We start from the raw sequence: 22,818 nt of genomic DNA, 5'->3' as shown, positions 1-22,818 counted from the left end.
AGTTGGGCTCAATGTGAAGAAAAAGACTGTGAATCTCTTGTGTGTTCACAAAACATGGACTGTTGACCACACAGTGTTTTGGACTTGGACTACATCATGTACTATACTCTTTTCAATGACATCACACTGCGTATTGGTAAAATAGTCCCTGGAGTAATGTTTGAATTAGATTCCTAAGGGCCCAGAAGTCATGGATGAGGGTACTGATGTATGGTTACAGATTCAAATCTGCAACCTTCCAATTGCAAGATTAACTCCCTACCATTAGACCACAGCTCTCTACAGTTTGTTTTTTTCTACATAAATTCTTTGTCCCTCCATCAGTCTTACCAAAAGTCAAAACATGTTTTCTTACTGCACCCACAATTTCGTCCGTACCCTGTTTGGCTAGCTGATTTGTCATTAATTTTGATGGTATAAAGTATTAATGGTCTGTGCCTGTATTAATATGTGGGACATTGAACGTGAACAACAACTATGTAGTTGAATCAACTTTTTGACTTACAACTTTTTGACTTACAAATGTAAGGCAGCAGGGGATCTTGAATCTGTGAGTCGTCTTGAATGTACTGTAAAAGTTAAAATAAATTTGGAATTGAAGTCATATATCGATGTCTATCATTATGTTATTTAAACTCCCAATCTTAAATTGAAATGATTTGTGATGGCTTTTTAATTCAGCTTACACTATCATTTTCATCCAACAATGGCTACGAAGTCCAATCAACTTTGATGACTAAGAACATTTTGTTGAGACAACAACAATATTGTAGTTGGATCAACTTTCTAGACTTTGATTTCTGAGTTGACACAAAAATAAGCCTGTTGTTGAGTTAACATGCAAACTTAAGGCAGCACGGGAGCTTGGATTTGGAAGTCGAACTGACTACAAATGTTTTACAGTGTAGAAGCACAAAATCACGCCCAATTCTATTGGTTTCTATGGCAAAAAGTGGGAGGGTTTTTCTGATAAATGCCATTTTTACCCGCACACGGCCATCCTAAGTAGCCCAATTGGGCGGGAACCAGCCCAATCTGGCAACACTGATGACAGTTGAGGAGGAGTATGTTTTTGCCATTTTATCTCCATATTGACACTGAAGAAGGCTCTGTGCAGCCGAAACATCTGTCATGTCAGTCCCTGCAATGTTAAAATAAAAGAAAACAACAAGAAAGAAGAAAAACATTGAGTGCGATCCATTTCCTACTACTAGATTACTTCAGAGACACACCAACAAGACAGAAGAGCGCGGTGTGTGGAAGATAATCTCCATATTGACAGACAAACAGGAAATGGGTTTGTCTGCTCTGTTTTTTTCTCCTAAAAAAGTGCCGACTTGTTCCCCTGCACTGTTGACCGTAACACAGTTGAGTAACACGGTTCACTGTTTTGACAGTGTTTTTGAGCTATTGATCCCTTATGTGTGGGAAAAATCCTATGAACAGACACTAGGGATTATCTCTGGAGAAGGAAGTCTTGTGTAAGGAGGGTGAAAAAAATCAAATCAGACGTTACAGGGATTTATAATAAAAAATGTGTCAGTGACAATCACAGTGAATCATAAAATCCTACTTATGAAGCTCAACAATCACATTTTCTATATCAATTGCACAGATTAGTGACAACATCACTGCTAAGGGACATGAGCACTTTCAAACGTATGTTGTTTCAACTCTGTAGTATTTTTATAAATGTTTGAAATGACATCGTATTTGTCCATAACACTGTTGACAAAATAATCAAGCAAATGTTCGCTTTCATTAGAGTATTTATCAAATGATTTTAGATTAAGCTTGGCAATTTGTTTGTTTGGAAACTTAAATATATACACTATGTAAACATCTAGGTTATTTCGTTGCCAAAAGCGTAGGCGAATCGTAGAATCACTCATATACATCTATGAAAGGGGGAGGGGACTGGTAGGAATGATGGGGACTGCACGTTTCAGGGATATACCTTAAGCCAGTGTTTCCCAACCTTTTTTGAGCCAGGGCACACTTTTTCCCTTCAAAAAATCTCGCGGCACACCACCAACCAAAAATGATGAAATAATGAAAACAAATTATAGTAGTCGCCTAACAATATAGTCATTTTTATAAAAGTGTCTTGAATAGCAATCAAATAAACACAAAAATGTATTTTTTAATCATCTTTTAAATTTCCTCTTTCAAATAAAAAGTGCACTTATGTCCCTTCTTAAGGAAGCTATTAACTTCAAAGTAGGCCTAGGCCTACTATTTACAAATTGTTATTCTGTCCAAAAGCATTCTATTTGCAGGAATACAGAAAATAATGCTTATTCTGACAGTAGCAATGGTATTTAGGAAATATTTCACTGTTACAATATGAATAGGCATGTTTAATATCAATCTCTGTTATGCCTTGCAAGTTCAACGCTTGAACGCTTTCTCTGATTGCGTCTCCATCCACAAAGCGCACGTTGGCCAAGACGCGCAATGCGCATGTCTTCTAATATCAGCCTCGTCAAGTTGCAACGCAAATTTCTCACGGATACGGATCTTTTCCAAAACCACACTTTCGATGTCAGCAGACATGTCATCAATGTCTGGAAATTGTGTTATTTGAGAGTGGGACTTCGGCTATTTCTTTAACCGCTTCAGGTCCACGCATCTCATTTATAATGGCTTTGCAGGCAGGTAATATTAGCGTCTCTGCCACTTTGTGACTTTTCTGATTTAGCTACAAGTTCAGACGTGGTAGCTAGCTTTAAGGTTCTCTCGTTTACCCTTTTCCCTCATAAATGTTGCTTGGTTCTCTGTTTGCTTACGCAGGCCAACAAAATAGTCTGCACTCTTGTTTTGTGAAGGGTGTTTCGTTTACATACCAAGCACAATGGAATCGGTGCCGTTGCATCCCACGTATAAGTAGCCTACCGGTTGACCTAAATCCAAATGAAATGTAACTGTCTTTGTATTGACTCGAGCTCACGGCACGGCATTTGCCTTTTTTGACAGCTACTACAATGCTATTCGCTACCTGCTGCCACCTAGTGATAAGGAATTATTACATGATTAGGACGCCCACAGACCTGTCTGTGAGGACGCCAGTCAACAGCAGACACTACATAATGTCATATAGGCATTATTTGCTGATAAGAATGAATTCTTTTTTTTTTTTTTTTAAACAAGAATTTTCCACGGCACACTTGACGATCTCTCACGGCACACTAGTGTGCCGCGGCACAGTGGTTGGGAAACACTGCCATAAGCAGTCGAAGGCAACTGGACAGGCCTAGCTTAATCCATTATTTTCTATGGTCTTAGAGAGGGAAAATTGCCTGTCAACTGTGTTCTCAACATAATCATAAGAACCTGAATTAGAAATCAAAAGTAGAAAAACACAGGTAAAGCGTACAAAGACATGAATTGATTAACCCTAAAGCGACCGACTGGGGTCATTTATGGCCCTGGGCACATATTTTCATACACCATTTCTGCAATTTTCATCAGAAAAACTTGTCCTTCTGGGAGTTTGTCAATACATATGTTGTGCATGTTGTGGGTGATTTATAACCAAAACACGTCTGGGGTCATTTATGACCCTGAGAGGATCCATCTCAACATTATAATGGCCATTGTTGCTGTAATTTTCAAACTCTGATTTTTGTATTTTGTTTCTTTGGGCAGCAGACTTAAAATATTCATAATATAAACATTTATAGTATTAAAATATAATATATTATATAAATAAATAGGGCACCCCTGCGATAGCCAACGAAGCATATTGTGAGGGCACCCAGGCAGCATTTCCTATGTTATTGCTCCATATTTGTTGATATCATGGCACAGTGGTCCTAGACACATGATGAGAATATGAAATGGAAGTCATCCTGATGAACAAAGAGGGAGGAAACAAGTCATCGGTGTAGAAATCAATGGCGTTTTTAGAATTTTCCTCATCATATGGCTATACAAAGGCTGAAGCATCAGTTAAATTATTCCTTTGCTCTAATATATATGGAAGACACCTTTTCACAGCTGCAATGTCCAGAGGAAGTTTCAGAGAAATTTTGAGTGTGCATATGGTTATATGTTTGAGACATGGTTTTGTCTATGTAACTTACCATATTCCCTGATCTTGTGATTTCATGAACCAGTGGCGTAGCTACAGGTGTTCCAGAAGGTTCCGGGAACACCTACTTTCATAACTGGAACACCTAAAATAAATTGCCGTCACTTGACAACCGATTGTAAACGCAAGCGTCGGGAGTGCAATCATAGGTTTTACATGCAGCCTCCCCACTCACCAGTGGACCTAGGCTATGCCTGGAGTGCACCTAGTGGAGCTGTCATTACAGTACCACCCGGAAAGGTGGCGAGTGGAGTCTCTCGTAATAGAATTACATTTAGAATCGCATATCATTGGTAGGCTACTGAATAGGCTATGTCAGTGGTGCAACATGATGGTTCTAAAATATGCTGCGATGAAACAGAGTTCTCATCGAAATTATTTTAAAAAGCCACGGCTTTAGGCCCAACAGACTTCAGGTTCCAGAATCGCAGAGGTTCTCCCTTCAAAAAGCAGGGCTAAATGATTTAGCCCGATACAGTTGGTTGGAGTGCAATATTAAATTGCGGAGGGCGCGAGAGTTATGTGCCTAAAATTTTTATGGAAACGAAATGATAAAAATGCCGCACATGTAGGCGACGAGTATGGATTTCAACCCTTTCATTCGTACGTTGCTCCTAAAATAAATATAGTACATCCCATAGAGAAGACCATGCGTGAACGATAACGCGCGCGCAGACACAGACAGTACAGACGTGGTAGTTTTAAAAACAAGTTTGAAGATTTTGATGCAGCTGATACCCCGCATGAACGCTCCATAAAGAAGTCCAGTCGCTAGCATAACTAACACGAAATGGATTAAACAACATCACATTATGATCTTTAGGGGAGATTTCGCATTAAGAATGCCAGTATGGAGATGCCTGTAAACGGTGTGTTCTACTTGGTGGAGGAGTAGCATTAGTTGCGGAGAGAGTAACACGCCGACTGACTACCAACTCGGACTGCTACCAAGTGTGAATTGTGTATTTCGTTTGGAGTTGTGGGACGCTGGGACGCTCGGAACAGGTCAGGTACCGTGAAGACATTTCCTTTACTTTCTGATTTTCTGGACAACCGGTAAGCTGACTGTTGCTCGTGCTAACCGTGATTACCCACGTCACATTCACACACACACACACACACACACACACACACACACACACACACACACACACACACACACACACACGCACACTCACACACACACGCCTCTTCCAGCCAGCCCAGCCTGTCTGTACCCCTCTTCCCATCCTTTCCTTTTCTCATTTGTTTTGTTTAAACCGGTCGGCCTTTTGGGTTTGTGAAAACTTCTGCTACTAGCCAGACTGGCTGTGTTTTGCCTTCCTTGCGTTGGAGGCTGTCCTTGTTGTTTTCCATGTTCGGAATATAAATTGAACACTAAGTAACGTTTCAAACGCAGCCCAACTGGTGGATTGGTTTTCTGTGTGCTAGTTTTAACATTTCCTTAATAATATTTTGATGCCCTACACGCCAGAGCCACCGTTACAGCTATAAGATGTGTTTTCAAGAATTAACTGGTTTTTTGGCAACACTTCCAGTCACTGTTTGAAAAGGAGCTTGCCGAGGAATGGACTCTGATGAGATAATTGATGCATATTTAAAGCCAATATGCATCCCTTTGAATTCAGTTGCAGCGCAAATATAGCAACAAATAAGTTAGGTTGGGTTTGCCAATCATGATTCATGCGTAAAAGTATGCGTAATAGTATGACACCGTGATAGTAGGCCGATCCGTGCAAACGTGCTGTGTTTACTCTGAGTTGGAAAAAAAATAAAATAAATAAGGAACGCCTGTATTTTCTTGGGAACACCTAGATTTTCTTTTCTAGCTACACCACTGTCATGAACCCAGAAATGTTGAGTAGCCTAAAGTTTTATTGCAGAAATATAATCTTTGGGCCTAATGGATAGAATTTAGCTTGGTTTCCCAAAGTATCACTTTGAGCAATTTCCATAATTAGCATAAATATACTGTATTATTATGGTAAGATTACTACAAGTGAATAGGCTAAAACATGTAAATGATAGATACCACCATTAAAATTTCCTCAGTTTTCCTAATTTTCTCAGTTGATTACTGATGATGAGAAAAGAAAAAAATGTATTGGATGTTTTTTGTATTTTGATGTTTACATATGCAAATGAGGGCATACATCATATTTAGCATATACGTATGTAAGTTTGACTAATTTTTAGCAAATCAATAAAATCACATTTTTTTTTGCTTTAGATGAGGGACAAGTATGTGCAAGATGTAAATAAATTTAAATGAACCCAAAAAATAATTTATACACTGGTATTTCTATATAAACTCCTTGGGGTCATAAATGACCCCGCTCCGTCAGATTAGTCGCAAAAACAGGCCGGTCGCTTGAGGGTTAAAGTGTTTTGGTGGAAGTTCTGAGGTCTTCAGTTACCAAATGAAATGTCAAGCTGTGTCACTGTCAATTTTGTTACGCATTAGCTATGACAGTTGAGGAGGAGTATGTTTTAGCCAATATATCTCCATCTTGATAGACAAACGAACAAAATCATTTGTTTTAGGGAGATGGGTTTGTCTGCTCTGTTTTCTCTCCTAAAAAAGTGCTAGCTTGTACTCCTGCAGTGTTGACGGTAACAGAGTTGAATAACACAGCTGACTGTTTTGAAACTGTTTTTGTGCGATTGATCTCTTACATGTTGGAAAAATACTATGAACAGATACTAGGGATTATATCAGGAGAGGGAAGTCTTGTGTAAGGAGGGTGACTAAATTCAAATCAGATGTTACAGGGATTTATAATGAAAAAAGTGTCAGTCTGTATCACAGTGAATCATGAAATCCTATTAATAAAGCTCAACAATCACATTTTCCATATCAGTTCCACAGATTGAGGACAACATTATTGTTAATGGACATAAGCACTTTCAAACATATGTTGTTTCAACTGTCTAGTAGTTTTATATATGTTTGAAATGACAAAGTATCATTAAAATATTTGACAAATTATGTAAGATTTAGCTTGGCAACTTGTTAAATGTATACACTCTGGAAACATCTAGGTCATTTATTTTAAAAAATCTGATAATTGACATTTTGCTTTTGCGAAAAGCACACTCGAATCATAGAATCACTCACACACACACACACACACACACACACACACACACACACACACACACACACACACACACACACACACACACACACACACACACACACACACACACACACACAACACACACACACACACACACACACACACAAACAAACACACACACACACAGAAGTACAAGACTTCCTATCACGCACACACGGACAAGGCCTCGCCCCCTTGGACCCCCAACACGCCCCCTAACACATTTAACCCCCCCTTAGAAAGAAAATAGGAAAATATATTCAGGAAAAATACCTCTCTCACACACACACAGAGACACACACAGGTATATTATTATGTTATACAGTATATAGCCCCCCCACACACACACAACACTTGGACTAGCAGATACATACCTGTGTCAACCTCAGCACTGTTTGTGTCATCTACAGGTGTCATTTACTCCAGAGTAGGAGAGACAGCCACCCTGCCTTGTGACGGTGTGGGGGGTCAAAACTGCTCCTCTGTGGAATGGCATGAGGGTTTGAGCTATAGTAAGCTCTGGCCAGACGCGCCCCCTAAGCGAGCTGAAAGACTCAGTCTGCTCCCTGACTGTTCCCTCCACATCACCGACATCACCACTGAGGAGGCTGGAAACTACAGATGTTACAATTCCCTGAGTGGTCAGAGGAAAGAATTTCTGCTCATTCTTCTCGACGGTAGGTGTTCAGTTACAGCCATGAAATGACACACCTGCCACAGTGAAATTGGGTATAAAAGAGAGAAATGACTTAACACTGAAGTGAATGTGTATGTGAATAATGTCTACTGTCTACAGCTCCAAAGGGGGCATTGGGGAGAGGGGTCGGTGCTTATGGCGCATTCCCCAACAGTGGGAGATGGGTTGTTTCTAACTTCCTACTTGCTCAAATGTATCCCTTGTGTTGTGTTCGTAAGCTGCATACACCTGTGGTGTTCGGGTCATTTTTGACCCGTGATAACAAAACTCAGCTATAAAATACCTAAAAACACTAGTTATCATCAAATATTGTTTTTCATCTCATGGCTAACTTGGTATGTATTCATATCCATGGAAATATTACTTGATGTATTCATCTTTTTGACTTTAAAGATCTTTTATCTTACATTATGCAAATCGTTTTTGATGACCAAAACTATCAAAATCTGCATACATTCACTATTAATACCTCCCAAAGTGATACAATTAGTGATTATGTTGTCCATGTATTACAGCTGATATGAGAGTACAACAATCCCCAAATTTATTTTATTAGTTTTTCTCTAATATTAAAAAATATCATCAAGAGTGGCATTTGTGGTGTTAGGATCCAAACCAACCCAAAAAGATTTATAGCAGGATAAAGACCAAATGTCAACTAAATTAGTTTTTCAGTGCATAAAATTAATGTTTAAATATGTTGACTTGGTGTTTTTCAATATTTATATGATTTTGGTGTGGTAAATATACAAAATAATAATTCTGTCAGAGTCACAGCTATTTCGCCAATCTAATGCAAAGGTATTGGAAATGAACACCTCAATGAACATGAAAAAAGTCACACTATTCATCTGAATCCCCTATGCCATGAACATGGACCATTATGTCTTTGCCACATCAACTTTGTGGAAAGTATAAGACCAGTTCTACAGGTTTGGGTGCCATTATGAATTTTTGATACGTTTTTTGGAAAAAATAATGTGCAAAAATGTATTTTGCAAACAAATGTGCAAAAAATATCATTATATAATGCAGAAATGGATTCCCTGACCATGAAAACATATGAGTAGACACCAGAAATACATCTGTACTCCTTTCACAACAGGAGATATGACATATTGTAGTGTATGGGACTGTCCGGCGGCCATATTGGATTTGTTATATCAAAAAGCTGGCAAAAAAAAGTTCAGGCAAGACATATATTTTCCTCACCATAAATCACCAAACTGAAGACAAAGGGCAACCAACAGCTTTTCAGAAATGCATAAAACAACCAAAAATCTATACCGGGTCAATTTTGACCCCCGAACACCACAGATGTAACTTTTTTTTTTTTGGACCTTTAAAATTTACTAAAATGATAAAACGTATTTTTTTTGTGTTGAAATGATTGTGACTGAGGATTAGATGAAGCCTTATTCCAAGAAAATAAAGGAAAGTGTGTTTTTTTCACACTAAAACTTGAAAACGGGTCAAAAATGACCCGAACACAACATAAGGGGTATTGGAATAGTAGTTTCATCAATCTGTCAAGCAGGCTACAACTGCCATTGCTTCATCTCTGCTGGATTTGGGACTATATTAACATTGTCAGCTAAGTATAATGTCATGTACTAACAATGTAATGCATTACACAACATGACATTGTATATGACATGGTAGAATTATTTTTTTCCGATGGCTCCTAGGCTAGAATTACAGCTTAATACCCTAAAGACACACCATGCAAAGTTTGGTGCTTTTATCACTTCCGTAATGGTAAAACCTTTACAGACTCCACTAGTAATACCTTCTGCACTTTGTATTTGTGGAGCACATACTCATTCTCACATTCACAGACCAGCTCTGGAGGCTGCCAAGAAGGCACCAATTGTTTGGGGTTTATGAGCGAAAGTGCTGTCTCTCTCTCTCTCTCTCTCTCTCTCTATGGGTGGCCATCTTGAATTTTGTGTATCCAACACCATTTTTTTAAAAAAAAAAGTGCATACAAAGACACATTTCTGCCAAATTACATGATTGCATCACTAATTTAACTATTCTTAGACTTATTTGCGAGTGGCGAGGGTTGCCATCTTGAAAAATGGTGGCCATCTTGGATTTTGCGTGGCCAACACCATATTTTGAAAAAGTACATTCAAATGAACAATTTTACCAAATGACATGCTTGCATCACTAATTTAACTATTCTTAGACTTATTTAGAAGTGGAGAAGGTGGCCATCTTGAAAAATGGCGGCCATCTTGGATTTTTGCGTGGCCAACGCCCTGAGCTGATAGAGTACATTCTAATGAACATCTGTGCCAATTTTCATGCTTGCATACCAAAGTGAACTATTCTGGGCTATTTTGACAGTTAACTGCTGGACTAGAATGTCTGTTGAAGAGGAATGTTCAAGTCGTGAGCTAGGGCCAAATCGAAGCAAACTGACTTTGTCGCATTGACAATCGTGATGTCATCACAGCAAAGGCAGCGCACAGTGTTCGGAATAGTTGACGTTGCATATTGCTCGGCAATCATCATTCTATGGACAAATAGAGTTGAATCGGACTGGTTAACGGTTGCAAAACCGCCCGTGAACTTTTTTATGGTGTAGTTATATTACCATTGCCTCTCTCAAAGATTAAATGAGAGAAAAAAAACATGGTTTTGTTTACACCTCATTTTTTTTTACATTGCTGGCTTATTTGAGAAGTGGATATGTATTTTTGTCCCTCCATGTTTGTAGTTTGTTTGACTTGCTGGTTGAGACACTTTCAAGTGTGAGGTAGCTGACTCCTGGTTGCATATTGGGAAGCTCCTACCGCTGGGGAATGCGGCATTAATTCCCAATGGGAGGCATTGGGCTATTTTATGTTTCAATACTAAAGGGGCGTTGGGAGGCTTATGGTGAGGGTGTCAGCGCCAGCTACCCTACCAGTGGGTCAGCTTCATCCGGAAGCACCCGTCTGAAAGGAGTAGAGCCGACAATTTATGATTATGTCCAAATTAAGAGATTATTTATTGATCTAATACATGAAAATGACTAAGTTACTAAGTGAATGAAGAGTGAATGAAGCATAAAATGCAGAGCTTATCTCACCCTGATGACAAGAGCTCTGGGTTCACCTTATCTCACCCTGATGGCAACAGAGATGAACACAGAATTTTCCTCAACCAAATGATTATACAGTAACATCCTTTCACTATAATATGTAAACAAAATAGTCTCTGTGTGTGCAACTGGAATCGTCCAGATCTTCTTATGTTGTCATGCGCATCCTAAGACCTTCACATCACTCCTGTGTCTGGCATTACCTGTTTGTCCTTAGTTTAACACACATTTGTCCATACATGGACAACATTGACAAACACCCATCCACACTCATAACACAGGCTACTGAGGTGCTTAACTCAAATCTTTGAGGCGTCCGGATTGATTGGATCATTCCAAGGAGGGTATCCGGATTAGACGGATCACTTCTTTAAAATAAATAAAAAATAAATAATAATAACATATTTTTTAAAACGTTTCTGCCGTTAAGTAGCTATGCGCCTCGCCTTTGTTGTTCCATTCATCAATTCACGTTGATAAATCAAAGAGTAAGACAGTTTGATCACCAAAACTCACTTTATGAATTGTCACAGTTCCTAAACTCATGCTGCGATCCGACCCACCTGGGTCTCCTCACTAAACATGGAACCACGACTCAAACAGCCTTTGGCAACAGTGAAACGGCATGTTCCTGATTTTGCAATAAATAATGTGTGTGTTTGTATTTAAGAAGACTAAAAGTCAAATATTTGGGAGCAGAAGTCTAGTTGAGCAGGGACAGTCAGGAGGCGAGCAGCAGATGACCACTCGCTTCCGCTGCCGAGTTGCCTTGCGACTCGCACACTCGTGGCAAAAACGAAACTTAAGCGTTGATCCGATCCATAGGGGATTCGCTGCTACCAACAACTCAGTCAGGATTCGTCTCACCGAGTCGCCGAGGGCGCCACTGCTGAGTGACTCGGACGAGGGGAGTGACAGCAGTGGCTTTGAAGACTGTACGCTGTAACGCAGTGAGTGATAGTAGAGTCACTAGACTATAATTTCCCTAAGAGTAGCCTACAGACTGAGATGTAAAAGCGTTGGCAGAGCACTGCTTCCCCCAAATACAGCATCATGTCTTATGTTCATCTTGTAGTGTCTGCCATATCTGCTTTGGTCTATGCTTCTTGTTATGTCCTAGTTCTGTGTTTTATCTCTGAACATGTATCTATCCTGTTGCCCTATACGCTATGTTTTTCTTTTGCCTTTCTTGCTGAGTATTGTGTATTTGTGCTTTCTGGTATGGTGTTGTCTGGTATGGTGTTGCAGATGTCTTGCCATCTTGATGAGCTCTGTTTGTCTTGCTGGCATGTTTTTGTTATGTCCTGCATATTTCTATACCTAAATGGTTGTATCCTGCATGTTTTATGTCTTAATCATTTATACTTTGCTTTCTGTGTTCATGTTGTCTTTTGTGACTTTTTTGTTTATGTCTATATTGTGAGTCCTACGTAGTGTGTTTTGCATTTTTTATTGCTCTCCTGGCTAGGGCCCACTTGAAAAATAGGCAACTGCCTCATTATGACTACCCTAGTAAAATAAAGGACAAATAAAAAATGAAATAAACACATAGACACCCACATTGCCATATACAACTGGAGTTGATGGTCCATTTGTCTTGGTTCCATAGAAAAGGGCCAAAGATGTTAGGGTTATACATGCACACACTTCCAGTCATCCTTCATGTGTTCACGTGCCCCTGATCCTCTGCCTGGCAAATCAACACATGTGGCCTTGGAGAAGATGTTCCTGCATCCAACAGGTCACTTGTCCCCGTCCCCATTAGCTTGCACTGGTTCCATCCTCAGACTTGTAATGGTGTCGTATTAGGCTCAGTCATTTCAAATTGGTGTTAAAGTTTGGTTTTCACTTCCAAGTTGAAGTTTAGGGTCTATAGAACAATTTGAGTTTGAATGTCAAACACACAGATAAAATAGCAAAATAGCAGATAACAGCAAAATGGCCTGCGGGTGGCGCTCTAAAATATATAAACTGCTATAACTTTTGATTAGTTTAACAGAATTTAACATATGAGATTTGCTTCCAACAGGTCACTTGTCCCCGTCCCCATTAGCTTGCGCTGGTTCCATCCTCAGACTTGTATTTTACATGAAAGGACATCATAACAACATTCTTTAGGCCACGAGCATCTGACACCTCTCCACAACAAGGCTTTAGCCCACCACCTCGACAGGGCACATCCAGTCATAGAACTCACAGGTGATGTCAACAACACTTGTGCTCACATACCAATGGATCGTCATCATACAATATTCCAGACTATTGCAGTTGAAACCGGTCCCTGTGCCTCTTCCAGCCAGGGCCAATTTGATACAGCCTGGGTCATGGTGACCACCTGTTGTCTTCCTTCTGACGCCAAAAGGACCTTCTGTCCTGACTCAGGCTAGTAGAAGGCTCATCAGCTAACCCAAGTTCCCCAAATCAAAAGACTCCCTCTCTTGTGGTCCCGTAGTTTATGCTTAATCTATTCAAAATCAACACATTGTAATAACCCAACATGATTTCCACTCTACACATTATCAAACACACCAATTTTTATAATCTGATTGAAAAAAAATCATGTTGTGCACACTTGATTTCAAAATACTGTTGCATAGACTTACGGCAATAGGTTTTATTAGTCCAGTGTTACAATGGTTTTCAGATTATCTAGTTGGCAGGACACAGTGTGTTGCATTAGAGAACCTTCAATCAACCCTATTTACCATAAAAGCAGGTGTCCCGCAAGGGTCAGTTCTTGGCCCAATCCTGTTTTCTCTGTATATTAATGATATAGATAAGGGCCTAAACCCAGCCAAAGTGCATCTGTATGCTGATGATACCATTTTATACACCTTATACACCGTTGGTACCTCAGTGCAAGATGCTTTGACCTCTTTACTAACTTCCTTCATATCTGTTCAAAATGCTTTATTGCAATTGAAATTAGCACTAAATAAAAATAAAACGAAGTATATGATTTTCACATGTTCAAGATCTTGTCCTGATGGTAACTTAGCAACACTTGATGGTACCCTCCTGGAGCGGGTTAGTTCTTATAAATATCTTGGTATTTGGCTAGACCAAAAGACTTAAGGTTGGTTTTTATTTTCGTTTGAAAAAATGTTTTTCATTTCTAGCAAGAAAAAGGCTGGTTCAAAGTACTTTTCTCTCAGTGTTGGATTATGGGGATACAATTGATATGCATGCGCCCTTATGTCTCCTCAAGAAGCTGGATGCAGTTTATCATTCTGCATTGCTATTTGTAACAGATGCCCCCTCAAGAAGCCACCATTGTGATCTGTACTCTAAAGTCCAATGGCTATCCTTGTATTTAAGGCGTAAATTGCATATGTTACTTTTTATTGCAAAGGCACTGTTGGGCAAACTTCCCTATTATATCTGTAATATGTTGACTTTTTGTACTTTATCTTATTGCACACGTTCCTCACACAAGTTACTACTACAGTCTTGTACTCCTCGCACTGAATTAGGGAAAACAGGGTTTTCTTTTTATGCCCCATACCTATGGAATGAGTTGCAGAAGATATTATGTATGGACTCTCTGCCCTCATTAGAGACGTTTAAGAGGGAAAATAATACAGTATACACAGAGGAGTGTCATTGTTTCTGACTATGCAGCACATAGGCTACTTTTTTATCTCATACGTTTTATGTAAACTTATTCTTCTTAATGTGTTTTTTGTACATTTATTTTCCTTTTTGTCTATGTGTTTGTCTGTGTCTGTAACTATATGTATGCTGCCATTTTGACCTGGCAGAAGAGACTCTAGTCTCAATGGGACAATCCTGGCTAAATAAAGGATAAATGAAAAAAATGAAAAAAACAGCTAACACTAAATAATAATAAATAATGATACATTTTATTTATATAGCGCTTTTCATGGCACTCAAAGACGCTTTACAGATAGGCAACATAAAATAAAAAAAAACATAAAAAAACCTCAAAGACATACAGAGACTCAATTTACAAAACGCAACAAAATAGACGGCTGTGGAAAGTTAAGTCCATGATAAAATGGAACAGTCACGTTTGACTGTTGACCGTGGAGATGATAAGCAAAACCCACGACAGGAGCTGCGATGGATGGCGATGGAGAGTCTTCCGTCGTGGGGGGCGAGCTCGGCCGAGGGAGGCAGGCGAACAAGCAGATAAAGTTCTTTTAAACGAAGCGGCGAAATGCTGTGGACCGGGCCGCTGAGACGCTAGTTAGGGAGGGAGTCATCCGAGCACGCCGTCAGTCAACAGAATCAAGACGTGAGGCTGGACGCTGTGAGACAGAACGGTGTCTAGTAGTTGGTGTAGCCAGCAACCAGGGGATGGAACAAGTTGGTGAGGCCAGCAGCCACGCTGGCTCAACAGCAGTCCAAACTCCCTGGAGCAGCATTGGAAACAGGTGTTGAGTAGCTAGCAGCCACAGCAGCGGGCCAACGCCATGTAGCAGGTAGGCCGTCACGATTTGCCCACAGCCAAGCGTCGGCGACTAGTTTGTATGTGGGTGGGAGACGTGACGCCTTGTTTTTTCGTAACATTGGTTAAAAACCTACAAAACTGTTATTTTCCTTTAAAAAACAAATGTCAATGAAAGAAGATGTGGTACATTATGTTTCATATTAGTCTTAGATGAGAAGAAACGTAACATTTATGTAAAGGTTTATACCTATGTCAAATATCCTGCAGTGTGACTGTAACATTAATGAAACAATATATAATAATATATATAAATTAACCAACAACATTTTTAATAATGTATGAAGCATTTGGCATGATTGCATAAATCTTAACTTTAGATTAAGATATGTGAATGTGGAAAAAACTCAAGACAGTAATATTAACTACAAGTTCAATTTCGTAACACAAATTGCGTCCTGTGGGGTGACATGTATGTCAATGTTTGTGAATGGGCAGCTGCAAGGCCAACTACAAGGGTCTTAAAGACTGGCTCCTAACCAGTCAGTACCTCAGTTATTGGAGAGTGCTGTGGAAGTTTAAGGTGACACTTAACCTCTTAATATGTCTTCATATTGCAATCTTTCTGTCACGCAATGCTTAGGTTCATTTTATGGTGTCCTGTGGTGTGACTGCTCTTATAGGAGTAAAAAAAGCTTTTTTATTAATGAAAACACATATTAAGATTAAACACGATATCATTATCAAGTTAGCATGAGCTCAGATGTCAGTCATGTATACAAAAGGATTAAAATGGCCATAATGCAGTGAATTCCCTGTGGTGTGACTCCATTTTCCTGCGGTGTGACATGCCTATGCTATGTGTTGATGCAGGACACATTTTCCCAAAAATGGCAAAAATAAGGTGAAATTCCACAGACCACTGAGTGCTTTATTTTTTTCATTTCTTTTCCAATTTTTATCCATCATTTTTTTCAGGAATTTGAAAAACTTTTTTTTTTTTTGCGTTACGCCCTTAAACGTCAACCACCCATGTCCAAAAAGGTATAAGATAGTCCGAAAGTTGTCAAAGTGAGTTTGAGTCAGTAATGGAGCCTAATTGAGTGGAAAAGTACGAGCAGTGGCTGCTAAAACGTGCCAGCATCTACCCGCACTCATTCCGGAAACCAAAACACTAAATGTGAACATATAATTAGTTTAAACCATACAGGCCATTAGCTTTTTAGAAATATGAATAAATAGCTAATCCTAACTTGTGAGATTCACTCTGGTAGCTATATGAAATCAAAACTGTTCAAAAAATCATTGGTCTATCGTGTTTTTGTGTATGCGTGTGTTTTTGTCATCTACAGGTGTGATTTACTCCAGTGTAGGAGGGACAGCCACCCTGCCCGGTGACGGTGTGGGGGGTCCAAACTGCTCCTCTTTGGAATGGCATGACTATCCAGATGTTTGGGGCTTCAAGTTCACAATTCAAAGAGATGAGTGGAGAGTTTCCACCAGGAAGATCTGGCCAGACACGTCCCCTGAGAGAGCTGAAAGACTCAGTCTTCTCCCTGACTGTTCCCTCCACATCACCAACATCACCACTGAGGAGGCTGGATACTACAGATGTTACAATCCCCTGAGTGGTCGGAGTAAAGAGTTTCTCTTTATTCTTCTTGATGGTAAGTGTTCAGTTACAACTTTGAAATTGTGTGTGTGTGTGTGTGTGTGTGTGTGTGTGTGTGTGTGTGTGTGTGTGTGTGTGTGTGTGTGTGTGTGTGTGTGTGTGTGTGTGTGTGTGTGTGTGTGTGTGTGTGTGTGTGTGTGTGTGTGTGTGTGTGTGTGTGTGTGTGTGTGTGTGTGTGTGTGTGTGTGTGTGTGTGTGTGTGTGTGTTTTTCTGTGTGTCTATCGATGGATATTGGGTGTTTTGTGTGTGTGATATAGTGTTAATGATGGTTCCATGATGATGTCACCTGTTTGATGCTGTCATGATTTGGAGTCTGATGATGTCACCTGTCTTGCAGTTCCATCTTCCCCCAGTGAGAATGAGGTGGAGTCTGAAGATCATGTGACCCTGCCCTGTGTCCTTCACACTGGCTTTGACTGTGACCTGTTGACTCTGCATCCGGATTTTAACCTTAGCTGGGTGGAGGTGGCAGGAACTAACCTGTGGACCTCCACCAATTACCAGACCAGGAAAACATCTGCCTGCAGCACCACTCTGACTGTCAACCTCACAAGTCCCGCCCCTTACAGCCAGCGAAGGTGCCAGGTGACTACAGGAGGCCAAGTGCAGGTGTCTTCTGCCCTCCACACCTTTGGATCCTTTCTAGCAGGTGAAATACACACACAAACACACACACACAACACAAACACACAAGTTCAAAGAATCCGATATTGATCCAAAAATGTGTAGTACATCGACGTCAGAGGTTGCGTTAGACTTTGTCATAGTCTGTTTTTATCCATCATTTCATTTCTCAATGTAGGGCAGGTGTCACCAACGTTGTGCCCGCGGGCGCCAGGTAGCCCTCCAGGAGCTTCTGAGGTGCCCACCAAGGATGTTAATAAACAGTGACAACTACCAGATTTTAGTCACAGTTAATGCTTTTCTTGATTTAAATATGAGATTATTTATTCTTTACAACCTATAAACAAATTATCATTCAATAATAGTGTGATTTGAGAATGATGCCAAGACATCAGTAGAGGATTTTGAACAAAAGCCCTCAGTAGCCCTGGTAGCCCTCAGGCCTAGAAAGGTTGGGGACCCCTGATGTAGGGGGTCGTGACCCAGCACTGTGAACAACACATGCGCAATTTGCTGCCAGCTGAGAGTAAACCGCTGTGAATACCTGCCCTTTCACTCGACATTCATTCCCCAACTTTGAGGATCGAGTCCATTTTGCTGTGTCACTGCTTTTCACTTATTGCTTTCTCTCTCTTCCCCTCTCTATCTATAATTGCATTGTTAAAAAAATGCAGATCTCTCTCTCACTCTCGTGCGTCTGATTCAGTGTTCAGCGCTTTGGTCACTCACCACCACAAGCACTTTTTTTAACCATTCTGTTGTGTTCGGGTCATTTTTGACCCGTTTTCAAGTTTTAGTGTGAAAAAAACACACTCTCCTTTACTTTCTTGGAATGAGGCTTCATCTAATCCCCAGTCACAATCATGTCAAAACAAAAAATATGTTTTATCATTTTAGTAAAGTTTAAAGGTCCAAAAAAAAAAAAGTTACATCTGTGGTGTTCGGGTCAAAATTGACATCCATTTCTGCATTATATAATAACATTTTTGCATATTTGTTTGCAAAATATTTTTTGTACATTATTTTGTCCAAAAAACGCATCAAAAATTCATAATGGCACCCAAACATGTAGAACTGGTCTTATACTTTCCATAAAGTTTATGTGGCAATGGGATAATGGTCCATGCTCATAGCATAGTGGATTCAGATGAATAGTGTGACTTTTTTCATGTTCATTGAGGTGTTCATTTCCTATATCTTTGCATTAGATTGGCAGAATAGCTGTGACTCTGACAGAATTGTTATTTTGTATATTTACCACACTAAAATCATATAAATATTGAAAAACACCAAGTCAACATATTTAAACATTCATTTTATGCACTGAAAAACTAATTTAGTTGACATTTGGTCTTTATCCTGCTATAAATCTCTTTGGGTTGGTTTGGACCCGAACACCACAAATGTCACTATTGATGATATTTTTTTAATATTAGAGAAAAACTAATAAAAGAAATTTGGGGGTTGTTGTACTCTCATATCAGCTGTAATACATGGACAACATAATCACTAATTGTATCACTTTAGGACGTATTAATAGTGAATTTATGCAGGTTTTGATAGTTTTGGTCATCAAAAACGATTTGCATAATGTAAGATAAAAGACCTGTAAAGTCAAAAAGATGAATAAATAAAGTAGTATTTCCATGGATATGAATACATACCAAGTTAGCTATGAGATGAAAAACAATATTTGATGAAAACTAGTGTTTTTAGGTATTTTATGGCTGAGTTTTGTTATCACGGGTCAAAAATGACCCGAACAATGCAGCTTATGAACACAACACAAGGGTTAAAAGACGCGTGCAGATCTCACCCACTCTTTTTGCTCTATTTCTGATCAATGTATCGATTGTAATACAAAGCCAATGTTAAATAAGATTTGCGTTGGGCTTTACATCCACGATGGAAAGGAAAGACGTGTCTTGAAAGATTTAGCCCAATAGGCACTAGCCCTGTAGCCTATATGAGGAAGACGACCAGATTTCGTGAAAACTTCATTGAACAATGCCAGGGACTGTACTGAAGGGAGACCCTCTATATGTAGCCTTATCGGCTTACATTTTATGAGCACGGTAAAGGTCACGAAAATAAGAAAAATATTGGTGAGCCAAGCCACTGAGCCTAATTAGGGTTTCCATTTCTGGCAAAGTTTGTCTTGCTGTAAGTTGCCTGATAATATTTAGGCTCCTGTTTGTCAGTTTTTTACTGATTCATTTCCATCAACCGTTGTAGACCATCATGCCTTTGACTGAAGTTTCTGGCTAGCAAACATCCTATTCGCATACTTTTTGTTTCAAGCGAGGAGGTAATAAGAGACGTGTGAGGCTATAGAAATATGAACAATGGTTTAATGAAAGGCGATGAGGACAACTTCGTCATTGCCGTCAAATCAGATAGTCTGTAAATGTAGTAGACCTAGGTCTACAAAAAGTTCTGAACCTTAAATAAAAAGAACTGTCATATTGGTGGCGAAAAGACCATTAGGCTATTTTCTCATTCATTATTTGGATTAAGTACAGAGGCATGAGCTCTGCTGTGCGTGGCTTGACAAGCAAGGGGAGAGGATGAAAGAAGAAGGATAACAGTAACCAGAGGTGTCATCTCTGAGCTGCCATTAAGTATGCCTAGCTGAAATGCACACGTGCTCTACTGGACAGGGGTCTACTGGAACTTGTGATTTATTATTAATATCACCCTCAATATAATCCATCAACATGACCGACAGGCTTCAGAATTTTCCATCATCCTTCAAAGATCAAAGTTCAATGACGGACATTTGTCTGTTAAAGCAGCCCATGATGCAAGTCCTTGTGCACAAGCCTTCAGTTGTCCAGGTGCTCTTTTGACACCCACCCATAACTCATGAACAGAATACTGTATGACCACCAAACTTGGTGGAGATGATCTACACATGGGAATGTATGAATGACATAATTCTGGTGGCACTACGTGGTATTATGACATCATCATGATGTCATTATCTGATTTTAATGCCAAAAACCTCACCACAATGTATTGTCCATCAAATTTAGGTAATGCGCTTAAATTGTAATGATGATATGCTTCAGACCACTTAAATGCTCACACAGTTGTCTGATGCTAACGTAAATAACACAAAAATAGGAAAAATTATGTCACAAAATAGTATCATAGATATGGTAAAGTGGTTTCAGTGTCTTATAACATTGCACCAATCGTTAAGTCCTCAACAACAGGATATATCATCACCAAATTTGCAGGGCATGATATACACGACACACTTATGCAATGACAAATGAACAGAATGAATGAAATTGAGGTGAAATGATTGATAAAGACAAAGCCCACCGCGATGATGTATGTGGCGACGTCTTCAAATTAGCATTTGCATACACAAGTGATAATAAATTAAGCTGACATTAAATTAGGTATCTTATGTAGGTAATTTGTGTTAATGTAATGGAATAACTATACAAAAAGTAGTATGTGATAAGGAAGGAACAATAATGATACTTAGATCAGTGATTTTTGCTCAGCTATACCTGTCAGTAAACCGTTGCCATGGCAATAATAATCTTTTGGTACTAAACTGTAGCCAACTAAATTTTAGGAAACGTCTCCAAGTTTCGTAGTCATAGCTTAAGTCGTTAATGAATAATGCAAAATCAAAGGCACTTTTATCCCCCACAGTCTGGGTAGGGTAAAATAGCTTCATCATTAGCCTGATTATCATTGACTTTCAAATCTCTTTGAGACTTGGTCTGACCAAGAGTATAACAATGAACATTTCCCAAACAGCATTTCCAAAATGGCCTCCCTTGGTTTGCTAATGATTGTTTGCTTCCCAACAGAGTGGGAGGAGTTCCCGTATTTACAGGAACTCAGAAAGCACTAGCATTGACTCTTGACCTGACTGGTAGCAACGCTGAAGCTGTTGCATCACTAGGAGGGCACGGCCTGGCTAGTCCATCATGGTCACAAGATCAGTCCGTGCAGGTTAAGATGCTGAGACCCAAGCTTTTCTCTGGTGTGTTTTTTTCTTTACTAATTAGGCGAATTAGCACCAAAAACAAATATCCAAATTTGGTTTTGAAATATTTTGTAGTTTGGCCAAGTCATCTAAAGCCGGGCTTACTCTGTGCACCTTTTTGCACGATTTTGCTACAATTTGTCACTCGCACAGCTTTTTGGGAGTGGGGACGATGTCTTGCTCAATCAGAGGTCAATCGTGAGTCTCGTTTCATGTAGTGTACATGGGGTAACGACATGAGATTTCAAATCATGATGGCGCAATCGTAGGGTCGCAAGAAAATCAAAACTGTTTGAAATCCTGGTCGTCCCTCGTGAGTAAATAGTACAGTTAAAGCAGACTCTCTTTATTTCCCTCCTCTCAGATGTCTACATGGTTGTGAGAGTTGCCATTGTTCTGTTTCTGACTGTCTGTGCCATCGCACTTGAAATAATCTGGAGGAGACGGAGACAGAGTGAGTAGACAACTTGCATTCACTCAATCGTCAAAGTTGAAATGTATTTTACTTTTGAACAAGCCTTATAAGACCTTATATGAGATGAATTTGCATGTGCACACCATATCACCATATTGTGCTACACACCATGTCTATGTCATAGACAGTCAAAAGAGCATTTTACCCAACATGTAATGTTACACTATAACTAATACACACACACACACACACACACACACACACAAACACTAATGTGTTGTCTTCCTGGTGTGTGTTAGATTCACAGTGATCCCTCTGCTGAAGCTGACCAGCCTGTAGTGTTGCAGCTCCACCTACTCTTCATCATCACACTCTTCATCATCAGCTGCACTGCAGACCAAGATGGCAGATTGGGACACACTGTGACACACTCATGCATGATTACAAAGAAACACACACACACACACACACACACACACACACACACACACACACACACACACACACACACACACACACACACACACACACACACACACACACACACACACACACACACACACACACACACACACACACACACACACACAAACACACGCACACACACACCATAACTTTTAACCAATATAATTGTCTATCATGTATGTAATTATATAATAAGCATCATTATATTGTAATATAAA

The 22,818-nt window shown here is 39.6% G+C and overlaps 1 protein-coding gene across 1 annotated transcript; it reads left to right on the top strand.

Annotated features, from left to right (window-relative positions):
• Positions 1-190: 190 nt before the first annotated feature.
• LOC134443747 (uncharacterized) lies at positions 191-22,582 on the top strand. The gene is made up of 6 exons (XM_063193359.1): positions 191-200; positions 7,623-7,889; positions 16,764-17,078; positions 17,422-17,733; positions 22,085-22,174; positions 22,435-22,582. The coding sequence occupies exons 1-6, from the start codon at positions 191-193 to the stop codon at positions 22,443-22,445; spliced, it is 1,005 nt and encodes a 334-aa protein (XP_063049429.1). The 3' UTR covers positions 22,446-22,582.
• The last annotated feature ends 236 nt before the right edge of the window (positions 22,583-22,818 follow it).

The sequence above is a fragment of the Engraulis encrasicolus genome, unplaced genomic scaffold, assembly GCF_034702125.1.
Source record: "Engraulis encrasicolus isolate BLACKSEA-1 unplaced genomic scaffold, IST_EnEncr_1.0 scaffold_361_np1212, whole genome shotgun sequence".
NCBI classification, from domain to species: domain Eukaryota; kingdom Metazoa; phylum Chordata; class Actinopteri; order Clupeiformes; family Engraulidae; genus Engraulis; species Engraulis encrasicolus.
This window is presented reverse-complemented; position numbering and strand designations above follow the sequence as displayed.

Bases quoted from the DNA above. Each gene is read 5' to 3' on its own strand.
- LOC134443747 (XM_063193359.1), top strand. The intron at 7,890-16,763 runs GTAGGTGTTCAG...TGTCATCTACAG, and splicing joins TCTGCTCATTCTTCTCGACG to GTGTGATTTACTCCAGTGTA. The intron at 17,079-17,421 runs GTAAGTGTTCAG...CCTGTCTTGCAG, and splicing joins TCTCTTTATTCTTCTTGATG to TTCCATCTTCCCCCAGTGAG.